This window comes from Nyctereutes procyonoides, unplaced genomic scaffold, assembly GCF_905146905.1.
Source record: "Nyctereutes procyonoides isolate TBG_1078 unplaced genomic scaffold, NYPRO_anot_genome, whole genome shotgun sequence".
In the NCBI taxonomy this organism is placed as follows: domain Eukaryota; kingdom Metazoa; phylum Chordata; class Mammalia; order Carnivora; family Canidae; genus Nyctereutes; species Nyctereutes procyonoides.
Window position 1 is genome coordinate 35,393,463 of NW_026575051.1, and position 15,382 is coordinate 35,408,844.

Genomic DNA, 15,382 nt, shown 5'->3' on the forward strand with positions numbered 1-15,382 from the left:
ATAAATTATTGTTTTGTGTACTGATTCAGTCCTAAATCCATGGTGCTATCATTTCTGTATCACTGATGGTTATCCACTTATTTAAATAACCTTTCTTTGAATACACTTAGAAAAGATGGAAAATTGTGTTATAAGGGAGGAACAAGTATGTAGGTTATTCCCTTCCTTAAACAAAGAGAAGCTCTGTTATGCGTCATGGAAAATTAAAGCACAGTAATAAAATTTGCCAACAAGGCTTGTTGAATAATGATTTAGTGGAAACGTTGCTTTGCCTCCTGTTCATAGGTCCTAACTTTCCTCTCAAGTACTTAAGCTGCACGTTCTATTTATTTTGTTTTTAGATTACGTTGACAACAATTGGCTATGGAGACAAAACTCCCCTAACTTGGCTGGGAAGATTGCTTTCTGCAGGCTTTGCTCTCCTTGGCATTTCTTTCTTTGCACTTCCTGCTGTAAGTATCTTTGCAAAAATAAAGCGGTTTAAATTATATCTTAGAGGTTTATTAGCATGAGCTTTCACACATTGGAATTCCCAAGAACATACCTATATCGCTTACAAATATAATTTTATTGATATAATGTTGACTTCTCTACATACATCCAGTGAAAAAATTTATGAAATATGGTCTTTCCTTGGAGATGCTTAATCTGGGAGTTTTATGCCTGCTAGGATTTCATAATCAAATAATCATTCAGATGGCTCACCTCTCAGTCAACGTGCTACTAGTACATTTAAAATATGTGTAATGATTTAAAGGTATCTTCTTTTTTAAACTGATCTCTCCAGTTTGGCTTAGAACGTGCGCTGCTTAAGAGATGAATGTGTCAAATGGAATATTTACCTCTTCAGATGCATTTGAGTGAAAAGCATATGACTTTAAAGGGATTCAGTGTGTCAGATGATTTATTCTTTCTGTCATCGTCATTGATTTTTCCTAATGAACAGCTTCTGCATCTTTTCAGAATGAAGAGCACATTTATTTTCCCCCAAGCTTCTGATTATTTTCTCCTTAATAGATGAAGTTTGCTTTCTGATCATTTTATCCTCTTGTTTCATTAAAGGCAGTTGATCAAAATATTACAATTTGCCTCTATCCCTAAACTCTCACTTTTGTTCATTCCACCTCTTACAAGGGAAGAAAGTCAACAAAAAGGAGTGTGACAGTAGTGGCAGGAATCATGCTCAAGGAACAATAGCCTCACTCTTGCTCCAGACAGAAGCTGAGTTGCCTCACAGCATCTGCTGAGTAGGGACCCCAGAGTACTCCCAGCTTTCAGCTCACAGGGCTCCTCCTCTGCCTGTGAATGAGTGCAGAGGCTCATTTTGTTCCCATGGCCAGAGTTCAACTCTGGATTGACCAGCTGGTTCTGCCCCAGACTATATAAGACCACAAAGAAGACACTGGAAAGACCATGATTCCTCTTGAGCATTAGATTTAAGCTCGAATGTAAAGCCACATACTGCAAGGCTTTGTCACATACTACCAATGTGACTATATTAGTTTGCTAGGGCTACTGTAAAGGTATCACAGACTGGGTGGCTTAAACGACAGAAATCAATTGTCTCACAGTTCTGGGGTCTAGAAGTCCAAAATTGAGGAGGTGGCAGGATTGGTTCTTTCTGAGGGCCATGAGACAAGGAACTGCACCAGACTTCTTTCCTTGGCTCTTGGATGGCAGTCTTCTCCCTATATCTTCACATTGTCTTCCCTCTGTATATGTCTATGTCCAAATTTTCTCCCCTAAGGATACCAGGCATATTTATAGGGCGCATCCTAATGACCTTGTTGTAACTTGGTTACGTCTGTAAAAACCTTATCTCCAAGGTCATATTCTAAGGTACACATTCTAAGGACCTGGGAATTAGGACTCCAGTATATGAATTTCAGAGGGGTATAGTTCAGCCAATAAGAATAACCCTGGGTATGTTTCCTCATCTATATAATAGAGAGAGAATTATTGTGCCCAGAGAAATTTTATGAAGACCAATGTGGTAATTAATAAGTCAAATGTTTGTAATGAAGAAAACTTTCCTGAAGTGTTTCTTCCATTTTCTGTATGAATCTAGATATATTATGTCTTGTCATGAAGTGACAAAATCAAGGAGAGTCCAAAAAATCTCACTTATCCAGAATTGACTTACCTGGCAAGCCTAAAATCCAGAACAGAGCAGAGAGTCATTCAATAATCAAATTCCCTACATAAAAATACTTTTAGAAACAATAAAATACATTATTGGGCTTTTTATTTAACCAAAATAATTGCTGCTTTTGTGTTTATGCTTATCCTGAGACCACATTTAAAACAACTTCAGTGATCCAGTGAAAAGCTGCAAACAGGGACATAGGCAACCTCTGAGCTATTAAAATCAACAATAGTGTATGTGCTGTCCTCATAGGAGAGTCTCTTGAGAACTAATTCATAACCTATTCTTAATTTAGAGAAAATTCTGATAAGCTGAGCTACATAGCTTCATAATTCTCTGAAGATTATCAACAGCAAAGGCAGAGGGTGATTGAACAAACATTGTAACAAGAAGAGATTATAGAAGACTAACAACAAAGAGAGGGGTACATCTGTAAGGGGCAAACAGATGCAAGTGTTCAAAATGTAAGAAACTGGGGCCAATTAGTGTTAGTGTCAACCCACCTTCGGAAGCTGGCTGCATCCAGCACAGCAAAATACCAGTCCCTGTAGTGAAACTCTGGACTATCACAGGAAAGTTAAATTATGTCATTCTGTTAGGTTAAACATCAGAGACTAAGTAGTCATGCTTGAATATGTTTCCCAATAAAGTGATTACAATTCTCATATATCCAAATTAATATGTGTTGGAAATGTGAAAAACTTGCTTGTGCAGAACTGAACATCCCCTAACAATGCCAAGAAAAGTGGACTTTATCATGGATATTTTATTGCTACCTCACATTAGATGCTGAGCTCTTACTTATTAAATGAAAGACTAAATGGTCCATACTACCCTTAAAAAAGAAAACACAGGGCGGCTGGAAATGCCATTATGTCTTGTGTATCTGTCCGCAACAGTGCTGTAAGAGTAAGACTTGGGAGAGTACATTTTGCTAGGAAAGTTAGAGATGAGTCATGAGCCATCCTTGCTTGGGGTTCCTCTCACTCAGGAAACCCAAGGACCAAGAAAGAGAAGAGCCTTTCCCCATCTTTCTTCAAAACAGGACTCTCCTGAACATCACCGAGTCACACGGCCACCCTTCCCAAGCTCCACGGGGAGGTCACTTCCCTTGAGGCCCACAGCATCCCAGAGCTAACCCGCAGGAAGAAGCTCCCTGCTTCCCAGCGCGGCCCCAAGCTCAGGCCTCTCTCCTCTTCAGGATGCCCCCTTCCTTCCTGCTCAGAGCATCATTTAGTTGAGCCTGTCTGCCAGTGTGAGATGCACAATAGGCTTCTTTAATCTCGGAGGGGGAAAGGGATAAGTATTTAAAACATTTACCAGAATGTACTTTCTCTGTACTTAATGTTTATGTAGCTCTTCTCAAGATTGCACTAAAACATAAAACCTAAAAACTCAAGTCATGTGACCTTAGCAAATGAATTAAAAGAAAATTTGATTTCTATATCTTGGTTAATTGATTTTAAATTTTTTTAATTTAATTTCTAAGAATTTTCATCTTATTAATGTTGATATTTGAAGGGATGGCAAATGGATTATATGCATATGATATATATCATAAGTTATATATATTTTAATATATGTAAATATATATAAAACATAATGGATTTTATTTTAACAGACTTCTAGTTAGGTTCACTGAGCTGTGTACTTAAATATGTGGAAAAAAATTGGAACGGAGCCATAATGAGACAATGAGCAGACCTGGTTTAATAACTGTTGTAATGTACAGTCTGGCTCAAAAGATATGTAGTAAACATTTGCCAACTACTAATATATGTTTCTAGGCAATGCCAGTGTGATTTTTAGCACATTTTAGTTTGTTTGGCAAATGCTGAGTTTGTGTTATGTAGAGCCTGTCTTTATTTTCCAAAAGGGATTTAACTCTAAACCTCATTTTCACATAACATGTGCCCAAAAATGGTAGTTACTGCTATTAATTTAATGTCTACAAAATCTGAATTATGCTCCATGAGTGAATTACATGCACTATGCATATAAGGTACATACACACATACATACAACAAATATGTAATATAAACTCTCATATTTTATATTCTTACATGTCTATGCTTCATGAAAAATAATGTTAAAAGGAAAATAAATAAATCTTTCCTAAATGATTTCAAATAGCTGGAAAAACTTTAGGAGTTACGAATGACTAGAGTTGGAAGGCCATTTTTATAATCTCCAGATGAAGGAAAATGTTTAAGTCGACAAACAAGATCATACAGACCAGATTTTTATGTTTGCACAAAGTTTGGTTGGTGCAACCTCAATCTAGTGAAAATCTTAGACAGCATGAGACAATCATGGAAAAAGACAGATGGAAAACAGAACCTACGACATAATTTCTAACTTCATGGTACAGTCATTCATCCTAATTAATAACGGAGTAGCTTATTGCTCATTAATAGCAAACAGTATTACCGTGTAACTGTATTTTAAACAAAATTGCATTACTGATTATCTGGTTATTGTCACGGATATGCTATGAATTGTGACATCTAAGATAAGAAGGAAGGTTAAAGGTGACCTAGAACCCAAAAATATATTCCCCAAGTTGTCATCCAGCCAAGACTTAACACCTCCTAATGATGAGAACCCCAACACCCGCCCCCGTAGCCTATGCCATCTTTGAGCTACTTTAATTTAAAGGAGGAAAGAAAAAACAACCATTCCCTATCTATAGCAAACACTGACTCGGTGCTTATAAGAAATCCATCTCTAGTCTAAGGGTCAGACTCCTTGAAGTTTAATAAAAAGGTAATAATTTATAGCTCGCATGTAAAATCCACAGACCTGAAAACAGTGGAGCTCCGTGTGCCATGCTAATAAAGTGGAGACTTACGCGAAAGCCCAGAGACTGAATTTAGCTAGCTCCAAAAGCCCACCCAAGGCTGAAACAAAGCATCTTGATTCCATGGATGTTAGACCAAAGCAAACTGAAAAGAGGGAGGCATTTCAGAGAGCCAGGATTTTGGCAGATCAAAATGACGCAGAAGGAAGCAAACCAGCCAAAAGTACTAATACAAACAGAGAGACAACTCGTCTTCCTAACCACAAAATCTCAATAGGTGAACTAAACCCAAAAAGGCAAGGGATGCTTAAAGTGTGAGATTAAAACTCAGAGAAGCAAGACTGTGCTTTGCAATAACCCATGCTCTTGTCTTTATTATATAAGCAGGCAAAATGGGAAACTTTCTGTCTTCAAAATTGAGTGTGTGGAGAACTTCACCCCTCTCACTTTACTTGAGTAGGTGGAGAACTGTAGAATCGAGGAGAATTGAGTTGGGATGGACTTTAAATATACACCAACATTTCAAGAATGGAAAATATAAAATTTCATCGTATCATCAGAGGGCTAGAAAAACTGCCATGTACACAGTAGTGAGACATTAACTGCCCCAAATTCTAAGACCACCTCTTTCCAAAACCAGAATTCCTATCCTCTAAAATTCCAAATAGATATAACCATTCACTTTAACTAAAGCTTTAAGAAGTATCATAGGGAAGGCCACACACACACACAAAAAAAAAACACTTTTCAAGAATTGTGGTTTTTAATTAGAATTGTGGTGCCTCTTACCATAGTATAAGAAATCATAAATGGGGAGGATCCCTGGGTGGCTCAGTGGTTTAGTACCTATCTTCAGCCCAGGGTGTGATCCTGGGGTCCCTGGATCAATTCCCGCATTGGGCTCCCTGCATGGAGCCTGCTTCTCCCTCTGCCTATGTCTCTGCCTCTCTCTCTCTCTCTCTTTCTCTCTCTCTCTCTCTTTGTGTCTCTCATGAATAAATAGATAAAAAAATTTTTAAAGAAATCACAAATGGCATTGCCTGGTTGATTTGCTAATGAACAAAAGCTGTTACATTTTTTGACAGTCTTGCCTCAGAACTTGCCATTGCCAGTGGTGTTATAACAGAGGTAAATAGTGTTTGTTTTAATAAGTAATATGTTTACAAACAGATTGCACAGTGTTTGTCTTTTCTGAGACTCATTTTAGAAGGTTTTTCAGAATATTTGAATTACCTTGATAGTCCTTTTGAAAAAAAAAAGTTTAAGTACTATTTTTGTATTTTGTTCCAGGGCATTCTAGGCTCAGGTTTTGCATTAAAAGTACAAGAACAGCACCGCCAGAAACACTTTGAGAAAAGAAGGAACCCAGCTGCCAACCTCATTCAGGTAAATGTCAATGTAATAGGCTGATGGCAACATCAGTCTCTGAGTGCTTGCCGGGTCATTCTCCAGTCTGTGTGCTTCATTGCTTAGTAGAGCTACTGATTTGTTTTGTTTGTAAAAATGAAATTGGAACTTAATGTACAGTCTTGGATTTGGGTAAACATTCCCCACTCCCAAACAGAAAAGATATATGTTTTCAGCAAATGGCCCATATGTTGCTCAGTTTTATTAACCATGACAGCGAGGACACACAGAGGTTAGTAGGTGTGTTGGCCCTGGAATGACCTAACGTGTCTTATGGATGACTTGATGAAACATAATTGATCATTAAGTGATGGAGCAGAGCATGGCATTGTTCCCTGCATTGCAATTACTTTCTCCAGGCAGGCGTATGCCACTGTTCTGAAGAACAGCATATTTGTTTAGGATGTCAAGGTTTACTGCTCATAGGATTGCTTGAAGTGCCATCTAGAGCAATAACTTGAAATAGTTAATCCTATTTTAAGAGCTGGTAGGATTATGGAATATGTCAGTGTTTGAGAATATGAAATAATAGGCATATTATCTGAAACTACTTCATGACATATGGCTGTTTAATATTTCATTTTCTTCCCAATAACTCAAGGTTTGCTTCAGCATTAAAAAAGAATGCTCTACTATTGTCATTCATATCTTTTGAGAATAGAACCATCCTAAAACCAGGTTCCTTAAGAATCACAAAATACATTCTTTTCTAAATCCATGCCGTAAAACTGGTATTTAATTATGGAGACAATGATTGTGCAATCTGGAATTTCTTCCCTTCCTGCCAAGCAGTGGGAGACACAGAACTTCTAAACTGTAGGGGTTTGGAGTAGCAATCTGAGATGTTAGGATATTTGTCCTCATGTTGTAGTAACAAGCACATTGTTTTAATTTAGATTGTAGGTTTAAGTGGGTGCGTTGATAAGGGATAACTGCTGCACAACCCTATCTTTAGCCTTTGTCTATGTCTGTAATATGCAGGACCTCCAACAGACATGGAGCAGGGGAAACAAGCAGGGGAGGGTGGTTCAATTATATCATGAAGGTTGTCTTCTTGTATCTAATGACTAAATAAGTACTAATTTTCAAATCAAACTACTCTGCAACTATTGACGGACCATTGGGCATGACTTCTAGTGCAAACCACTGAGGGTCTTTATTTTTTTAATTTTTAGGTTCCATAGAACATTAAAGATAAGTATTGTTGTCTTAAAGAAAAAGATTCGTAAGTAGTAGAAGTTTAGGATCTGAAGCCCAGTGATAATCGCCATAATGAAAAGAGATGCCACACACTTTAGGATGCACACAAAACACCTGAGGCCTGAAACTGTTAGCCTTTCATTCTTTGGTGCTTCTTAACTGTTTATAAGGTGCTTCCACACTTTCAATGAATTTTTCTTCTCACTATTTTTATCTTTTGATTATTTTTACTTCTCATCTTTTAATTCTAGAGCAGTGTTTTTCAACTTGTGAATGCCGAAGTTATTCTATGGGTTCCTTACATCTGTCTAGCCACCAAGCCCTGTCTATATATCTTACCCATATCAGGACTCCTTGCTCTCAAGAGAATGGAGATACTGTTATCGCAAATAAAGTTCAAATTTATTTAAAATTCTTACTAAATTATTTATTCGCTTTAGCTTTTTTTAAATATTTTATTTATTCATGAGAGACACAGAGAGAAAGAGAGAGGCAGAGACACAGGCAGAGGGAGAAGCAGGCTCCAGGCAGGGAGCCCAACGTGCGACTCGATCCCCGTCTCCAGGATCACACCCCGGGCTGAAGGCCCAGCTAAACCGCTGAGCCACCTGCGCTGCCCAGCTTTAGCTATTCTATTGTATATTTTCCCAATCAACACATACTCAAAATGTGATCACCCCTCTCTCTCAGATAAATAAATAAAATCTTAAAAGGGGAGGGCTCTGTATCAAAAAACATTTTAAAGTATCAACTGTTTTATTAGAAAATGAGCCCTTTGAGGCATTTCTCATGCATGTATCCCTTGTGATGATATGGAGCTCTGCTGTCCAGTACAGTTGCCAATAGTTATATGTGGCTATTTAAATTTATAAATTCAAGTCCTCGATGGCACTAGCCATATATCAAAATATGAGTAGCAATATGATGGATACTGGCTACCATATTGTACAAGATAGATCTAGAGAATATTGGAGGAACTTCCTTGATCTAACATATCAACTACTAAATTGTGCAAAAACAATTTCCAGTTGAACTTGAAAACAGATTGCTATTCTCGCAGTAAATCATTGGACCAGAGGTACTAATATGCACACAACTAAAGCTAGACAAGGCTTTCCTCTCAGATAACCCATAAAAGGTGAGAGGCTGACTGAACTGTTTTGCTTAGAGATCTAGAATTTCATTTTATGGAACTGAGTTATGTAATATATTTTGTGATCAATAATTAAATTTGCACAAATAAGAAGCTTTTTCACAGTAAGAGAAACCATCAACAAAATGAAAAAGCAGCCTATTTAGAATGGAAGAAGGTATTTACAAATGGTATATCCATTAAGGAGGTAATATCCAATATATATAAAGAACTTATACAACTCAACACCAAAACAAACAATCCTATTTAAAAATCAGCAGAAGACTTGAATAGACAATTTTCCAAAGAGGACAAAGAGACGGCCAACAGACACATGAAAATATGCTCAACATCACTCATCATCTTGGGAATACAAATCAAAATCACAATGAGAAATTCCCTCACACCTGTCAGAATGGCTAAAATAAAAAAGACAAGAAATAACAAATGGGAAGAATGTGGAGAAAAAGGAATCCTTGTGTACTTTTGGTAGGGATGTAAATTGGTACAGCCTTTGTGAAGACAGTATAGAGGTTCCTCAAAAAATTAAACATAGAAATAGCATATGATCCAATAATTCCACTTCTGGGTATTTACCCAAAGAAAACAAAAACACTAATTTGAAAAAATATATGCACCCCTATGCTTATTGCAGCACTATTTAAAATAGCCAAGATATGGAAGCAGCCCAAGTGCCCATCAATAGATTAATTGATAAAGAAGATGTGAAGATATATTTATACAATAGAATATTACCCATAAAAAAGAGTGAGATCTTGCCATTTGTGACAACAAGGTTGGACCTAGAAGGGATTATGCTAAGTGAAATAAGTCAGACAATGGCAATACCATATGATTTCACTTATATGTAGACTCTAAAAAAATAAAACAAATGAAAAACAAGCAAAAAACAGAAATAGACCCATAAATACAGAGAACAAACTGATGATTAAGGGGAGAGGGATAATATGTTGGGCAAAATGGGTGAAGAGGAATGGGAGGTACATGCTTCCAGTTACAGAACATGGGGATGAAACATACAGCATGGGGAACATAATCAGTGGTTTTGTAATAGCATTGTATGGTGACAGATGGTAGCTAGACTTGTGGTGAGCACAACATAATGTATAAAGTTGTCAAATCACTATATTGTACACCTGAAACTAATGTAACAGTGTGTGTCAACCAAGCTTCAATAAAAAATAACTAAATTTATGCAAATGTAGATAATACTTGTGAAATTATTAATTTTTCTTTTACTTAAAATCCCAGATTATGTGTTATGCTAAATAAAAAAATATATAAAATTAAAGGCTTAAAATTTTCAAGAGTACCTTTAAAATCTAATCATAATTACATTAGTCAAAGTAGAATCTACAAACCCATAAGGCAATTATTACCCCTCCCCAAATGCAATTGATTTTTTATTAGACATAGGAATAATAATATATAATTATTAAGTGTTTTCATTGTTCTTCCTTGCTGTAATCCTTAGCCAGAATTCAGAGCTTTAAGCTTTGATTATATATATTGCAGAAATTTATTTTTAAGGATACAGTAGATTGAAAAGCAATCCTCACTTACTAATCCATTTATTTTCTCAACCAATAAACCTGCCTTGATTTGCTCAACACACAAAGCATCAAGACCAAGAGTAATGTCATTTGTTTTAAGCCAGAGCCACTATCTTTCTCAAAGGGCACTGAAGATTAGACTTACTGTGGTGATCATTTACATGCAAATATCAAATCATTATGCTGTACACCTGAAACTAATGTTATATGTCAATTATACTTCAATTAAAAATTAACATAAATAAAAAAATTAAAAGGCACTGAGATGCCCAAATTGCTTTGTCATTTGGTTGGTGAGACAATTAAATTAACCAGCCTTTCTGGGTCTTTAGAGAAGAGTTTAAAACCCCAGCAGCTTTCAGCAAATTTAGTTGTGTCAATATCTTTGCATGATTCATTTAAATTAACTTTTCATTTCAAGTGGAGTGGTCTGGGAAAAGAAAGCACCTTGAATACCTGCCCAAATGTCACAACTTTCATTAAGAATGCCCAAGAATGGCAAAGTATTTTTCAGTTTGCAGGGTGTTTCTAATACATGATGTCACTTGATCTCCAGGCCAAGCCTAGGAAGAGCTAGGACTCAGTCCCTAGTTTCTGAATCATAATCCATTACTCCTTTCAAATAGTAGCAGTTGCATCCTCATTTATGTATCACTGAAGGCTTGAGGCTAGACTTCAAAAAATGGCATGTTATAGGGGTTTACTTTGAGAAAGATTGGACCAGCTCAGGGTGTAGCCAAGATGCTTGCTGGAAACAGAAACAAGAGATTAAGTGAAAGTTTGTAAAGTGGAATGCTGACAGGCTTATTCTCCTGAAGGGAAGAGATTAGAAGACACTGCCATGGGGAAGCTAGGTGGCCCAAAAGAAATATATATATATTATATATTGAGACTTTGGCTTCCACCAGTGAAATATCTGAGTCTTCACCCAGTTACCCTGAAGGTCACCAGTCAATAGTTCAAGCCTTATACAGAGCGTATATAATCTTTTTTAGCACTTTACTCATAAATAATAACAGCCTGAGAAAAAGTTTCCTAGATGTGCAAAACGATGGCAGAAAGAAAGAAAGAAAGAAAGAAAGAAAGAAAGAAAGAAAGAAAGAGGAACAGAGCTAAAGTAGTGAAAACTTCCTAGAAATTAGAAGGAAAAGAACAGAGATAGAAAATAAGACCAAAAAAATAGGAAAGTTGGATGACCCTACCAGGAGATCAAATATCCAACTAATAGGAGTACCTTATAAAAAGTATAGAGAAATTAAGGGAGGATTTTAGCAAAGAAATTTTGCATTATTTCTGGAGGGGCTGGAGGGTTGGTGAAATAGAATAAACGGGTAAAAACTTTCAGCTCTAAGATGAATAAGGTCTGAGGATCTAATATACAACATAAGGACTATAGTTGATAACACTATATTATATAATTGAAATTTGCTAATAGAACTTAAACATTTTCACAAAAAAAAAAAGATGAAGGCATGGGGGTAATATATACATTTATCAAATCACCATGATGTATATACTTCACTTGTCTTAAAATTTTATGTTTATACCTAAATAAAGCTGAATTTAGGGGGGAAAAAAAAGCTGCTTGTATAGAATTATTCTTCTAAGAGAAGAAGATAAACTAAGAAAGAGAAATGGGATCCAGGAAAGAAGAGATCTCACCCAAGAAAGAGTCAAGGGAATCTCCAGGATGATCTGAAGGGAAGTCCCAGAACAAAAGCTGTAGTCAGCCTAAAGAGCTGAGTTAAGCAGGAGGCTGGAGAGCTCCAGAAAAAAAGATCTTCAAGGAAATAAAAAATGAAATTGATAGATTTCATGATGTATTTGACTAGTGGAATTTTAGAGTTCTACTATTTCAGAAATGTATTCACAATAGATACATAAGAGCAAATCAGAAAATTAAAATAGGGCAATAATTACTCTAAGACAAAACAAATATATATTTTTTCACCACATTGCTGAACTAGGAACAACAGTTACATAGTCATAATAATGCAAATGATAAATAGCAACTTAACTAAAAATTGTTTGGGTAAGAGAAAAAGAATGTGTGAGTGAGCTGCCATTATTTTTCATGATAGGAAGCTAATTGATAATGCCTAAAATTAAAATATCAAGAAATATAAGTGTGAGAACAATCCTTAAAAATAAGAATTCTTGGGTGGCTCAGCAGTTTAGCGCAGCCTTTGGCCCAGGGCCTGATCCTGGAGACCAGGATCGAGTCCCACGTCAGGCTCCCTGCACGGAGACGGCTTCTCCCTCTGCCTGTGTCTCTGCTTCTCTCTCTCTCTGTCTATCATGAATAAATAAATAAATAAAGTCCTTAAAAAATAATAAGAATTCTTAAAAATAGAAGCAACAGCTATAAGAGCTGAAGGGGGTTTACCTCTAAGGAACAAAAATTAGTGAGAACCAAGGTAGGGAAGGGATTGTTGGTTTTCACCCTAAATCTTTTTTAGTTCTCTAACTTCTTAAAACCCGTACCTTTGAAAATAATCAGTTCCCTGTTAATTATACCTTTGGATGGTGACCTGAAATTAAAATTTCCAGAAAGGGTCAATGTGCCATAGCTATAATGCTCCATTAAATACAAGTTAAATACTCCTTTAAGAACTTAATTTAAAAAAAAAACTTAATTATACTGATATTGTACTTATAATTATAGACCAAAGTTTGAATTTGTTTGGCTGCCTAAAACACCAGGGTCACCTGATAAATGGTAAATTTGGCTTTCATTTTGTTTCTTGTTGGCCTATCCTTTGGAATATATATGCCATGTCAATTAAATCCCTCTGGGGCATTATTTTTCTCTTGCCAACCACCATGTGATTTTGGCTTTAAATATAGGAATATCAGCTATTCATTATATAATTGTGGCCTTGAGTTTCAGGTACTTGAAGCAATTAGTTAAGAAAATGAGCCAAGGACAGGACAAAGTTATGAAGATTGTAAGACAAATGAAGTTATAGTTTTTACTTCCATCTTTACTGTTAACTAATATCAGCTCCAATACAAACGCCACTTGGTCCTTCTGTACCTCCCATTTACAAGACATTTTTAGAAGAGTAATGAAGGGGAAAAGAGCTTAGCTATTAAGATAGATTTGATAGAAAAAAGAGCAAGAAATCAGTGGTTGAGCATCTACCTTTGGCTCAGGTCACGATCCCAGGGCCCTGGGATCGAGTCCTACAACAGGCTTCTTGTGGGGAGCCTGCTTCTCCCTCTGCCTATGTCTCTGCCTCTCTGTGTGTCTCTCATTAATAAATAAATAAAACCTTTTTAAAAATAAAATAAAATCGGGATCCCTGGGTGGCGCAGCGGTTTGGCGCCTGCCTTTGGTCCAGGGCGCGATCCTGGAGACCCGGGATCGAATCCCACGTCAGGCTCCCGGTGCATGGAGCCTGCTTCTCCCTCTGCCTGTGTCTCTGCCTCTCTCTCTCTCTGTATGACTATTGTAAATAAATAAATAAAAATTTAAAAAAAATAAAAAATAAAATAAAATAAACATTATTTGCAAAGACTAACATTTCAAAATAATTTGATAATTGTTTTACTCTCTTTAAGATGCTAAGATGCTTAGCATAAATTTTCCCAGATTTTAGGTTAAATCAATATGCCATGTAAGCAAGGCTCCAGGCAAGGACCCTGCTTCAATTATTTAAACCTCCCTTAATAATATTTTTAAAAATACCCTCAGGTCTTACTACATATTTTTCTAGCTTTTTTAATCACTTCTTGAACATTTTACTGAAGTAAAACGTTCATACAGAATAGAGCACATATCTAAAGAGAACTGAGAGCTCTTACATAACCAGCACCCAGATAAAGAATAAGAACATGACCAGTACCTCCTGTGTGTCCTTTCTCAATCACTGTCCCCCAAGGATAACCACTATGCTGCCTTCTAATAGCATAGATTAAATAGAATCACGCAGCATATACTCTTTTGTATCTTGTTTCTTTCACTCAACATTATTCATATAAAGTTCATCATCATTGAGCATCATTCTAGTGTGCTATTACTCTGTACTGTTCCACTATGTTAATGTACCACAACTTACCTATTTATTCTACTATTGGTAGATGTTTCAGCATTTCTTGCTCTAGCTTATTAAGAGCAGTGCAATTTTTGGCTTTATAGTACATATCTTTTGATGAACATATATAAACACATCTACTGAGTATGTATATAAGAATGTGTAGCTGTGTCATAGGGTATGTATACATTCAGCTTTAATAGATACTGCCAAACAGTTTCCCAAAGTTGTTGGGTCAACTTGTAACTCTTTTTGTTCAGTGCACATTTATTTAATGATATTCTCAAGAAAAGGCATATTATTAGCTCACTGTTTTTTCATTGTAAGTTTCAAAATCACAAATGATTTTGTTATTTAGTAGGGATATGACCCATTTAAATTAATCTGCCACATAAAGTAGAATGCTTTAATTTATGAATTATAATTTAAAAATTTCCTTTGGGATATTGGAGTAAACATTTGGTCATTAGAAATGTTTGTAGGGAAAAAATTCACTAAAATCTAAAGAGAAAGTAATTTTGGGCAATCTCTTTTTTTTTTAAGGTTTTATTTATTTATTCATGAGATACACAGAGAGAGAAAGAGAGAGGCAGAGACACAGGCAGAGGCAGAAGTAGGCTCCATGCAGGGAGCACGATATGGGACTCAATCCCAGGACTCCAGGATCATGCCCTGGGCCGAAGGCAGGTGCTAAACTGCTGAGCCACCCAGGGATTCCCAATCTCTTAAATGGACAGTTTGAAGGGAAACTTTTCCAGCAATCATCATCAAATAGTAAGCAAAAGACAATAAGACCACGAACCAGGCAATCTGAGATAATGTCTCAACTCTACCAACCTTGGGTAAACTCTTAATTTATCTGAGCCTTTATTTTCTCTTTTACAAAATAAGAGTCTTAATCCACACTCTGAGTGTGAGGACTACATGAAAATACATTGTATTATTTATATCAGGTATAATTATATAGAGATAGCTTATGTTTTACATCAAAAAGCCATAACAAAAAAAAGCCATAACATATTCTTATACCATGATATTAACTTTTTAACTTTCCAATTATATCCCTAGAGAGTACATTTTCCCTGT

The 15,382-nt window shown here is 36.2% G+C and overlaps 1 protein-coding gene across 2 annotated transcripts in view; it reads left to right on the top strand.

Moving 5' to 3' along the window:
* The window catches only part of KCNQ5 (potassium voltage-gated channel subfamily Q member 5), a 504,327-nt gene that overhangs the window by 415,033 nt on the left and 73,912 nt on the right, over positions 1-15,382 (top strand). For both annotated transcript variants that reach the window (XM_055330921.1, XM_055330922.1), the window contains exons 6-7: positions 342-452; positions 6,237-6,332. In XM_055330921.1, the coding sequence (XP_055186896.1) occupies positions 342-452; positions 6,237-6,332 (207 nt within the window). The remainder of the gene's footprint in view (positions 1-341; positions 453-6,236; positions 6,333-15,382) is intronic.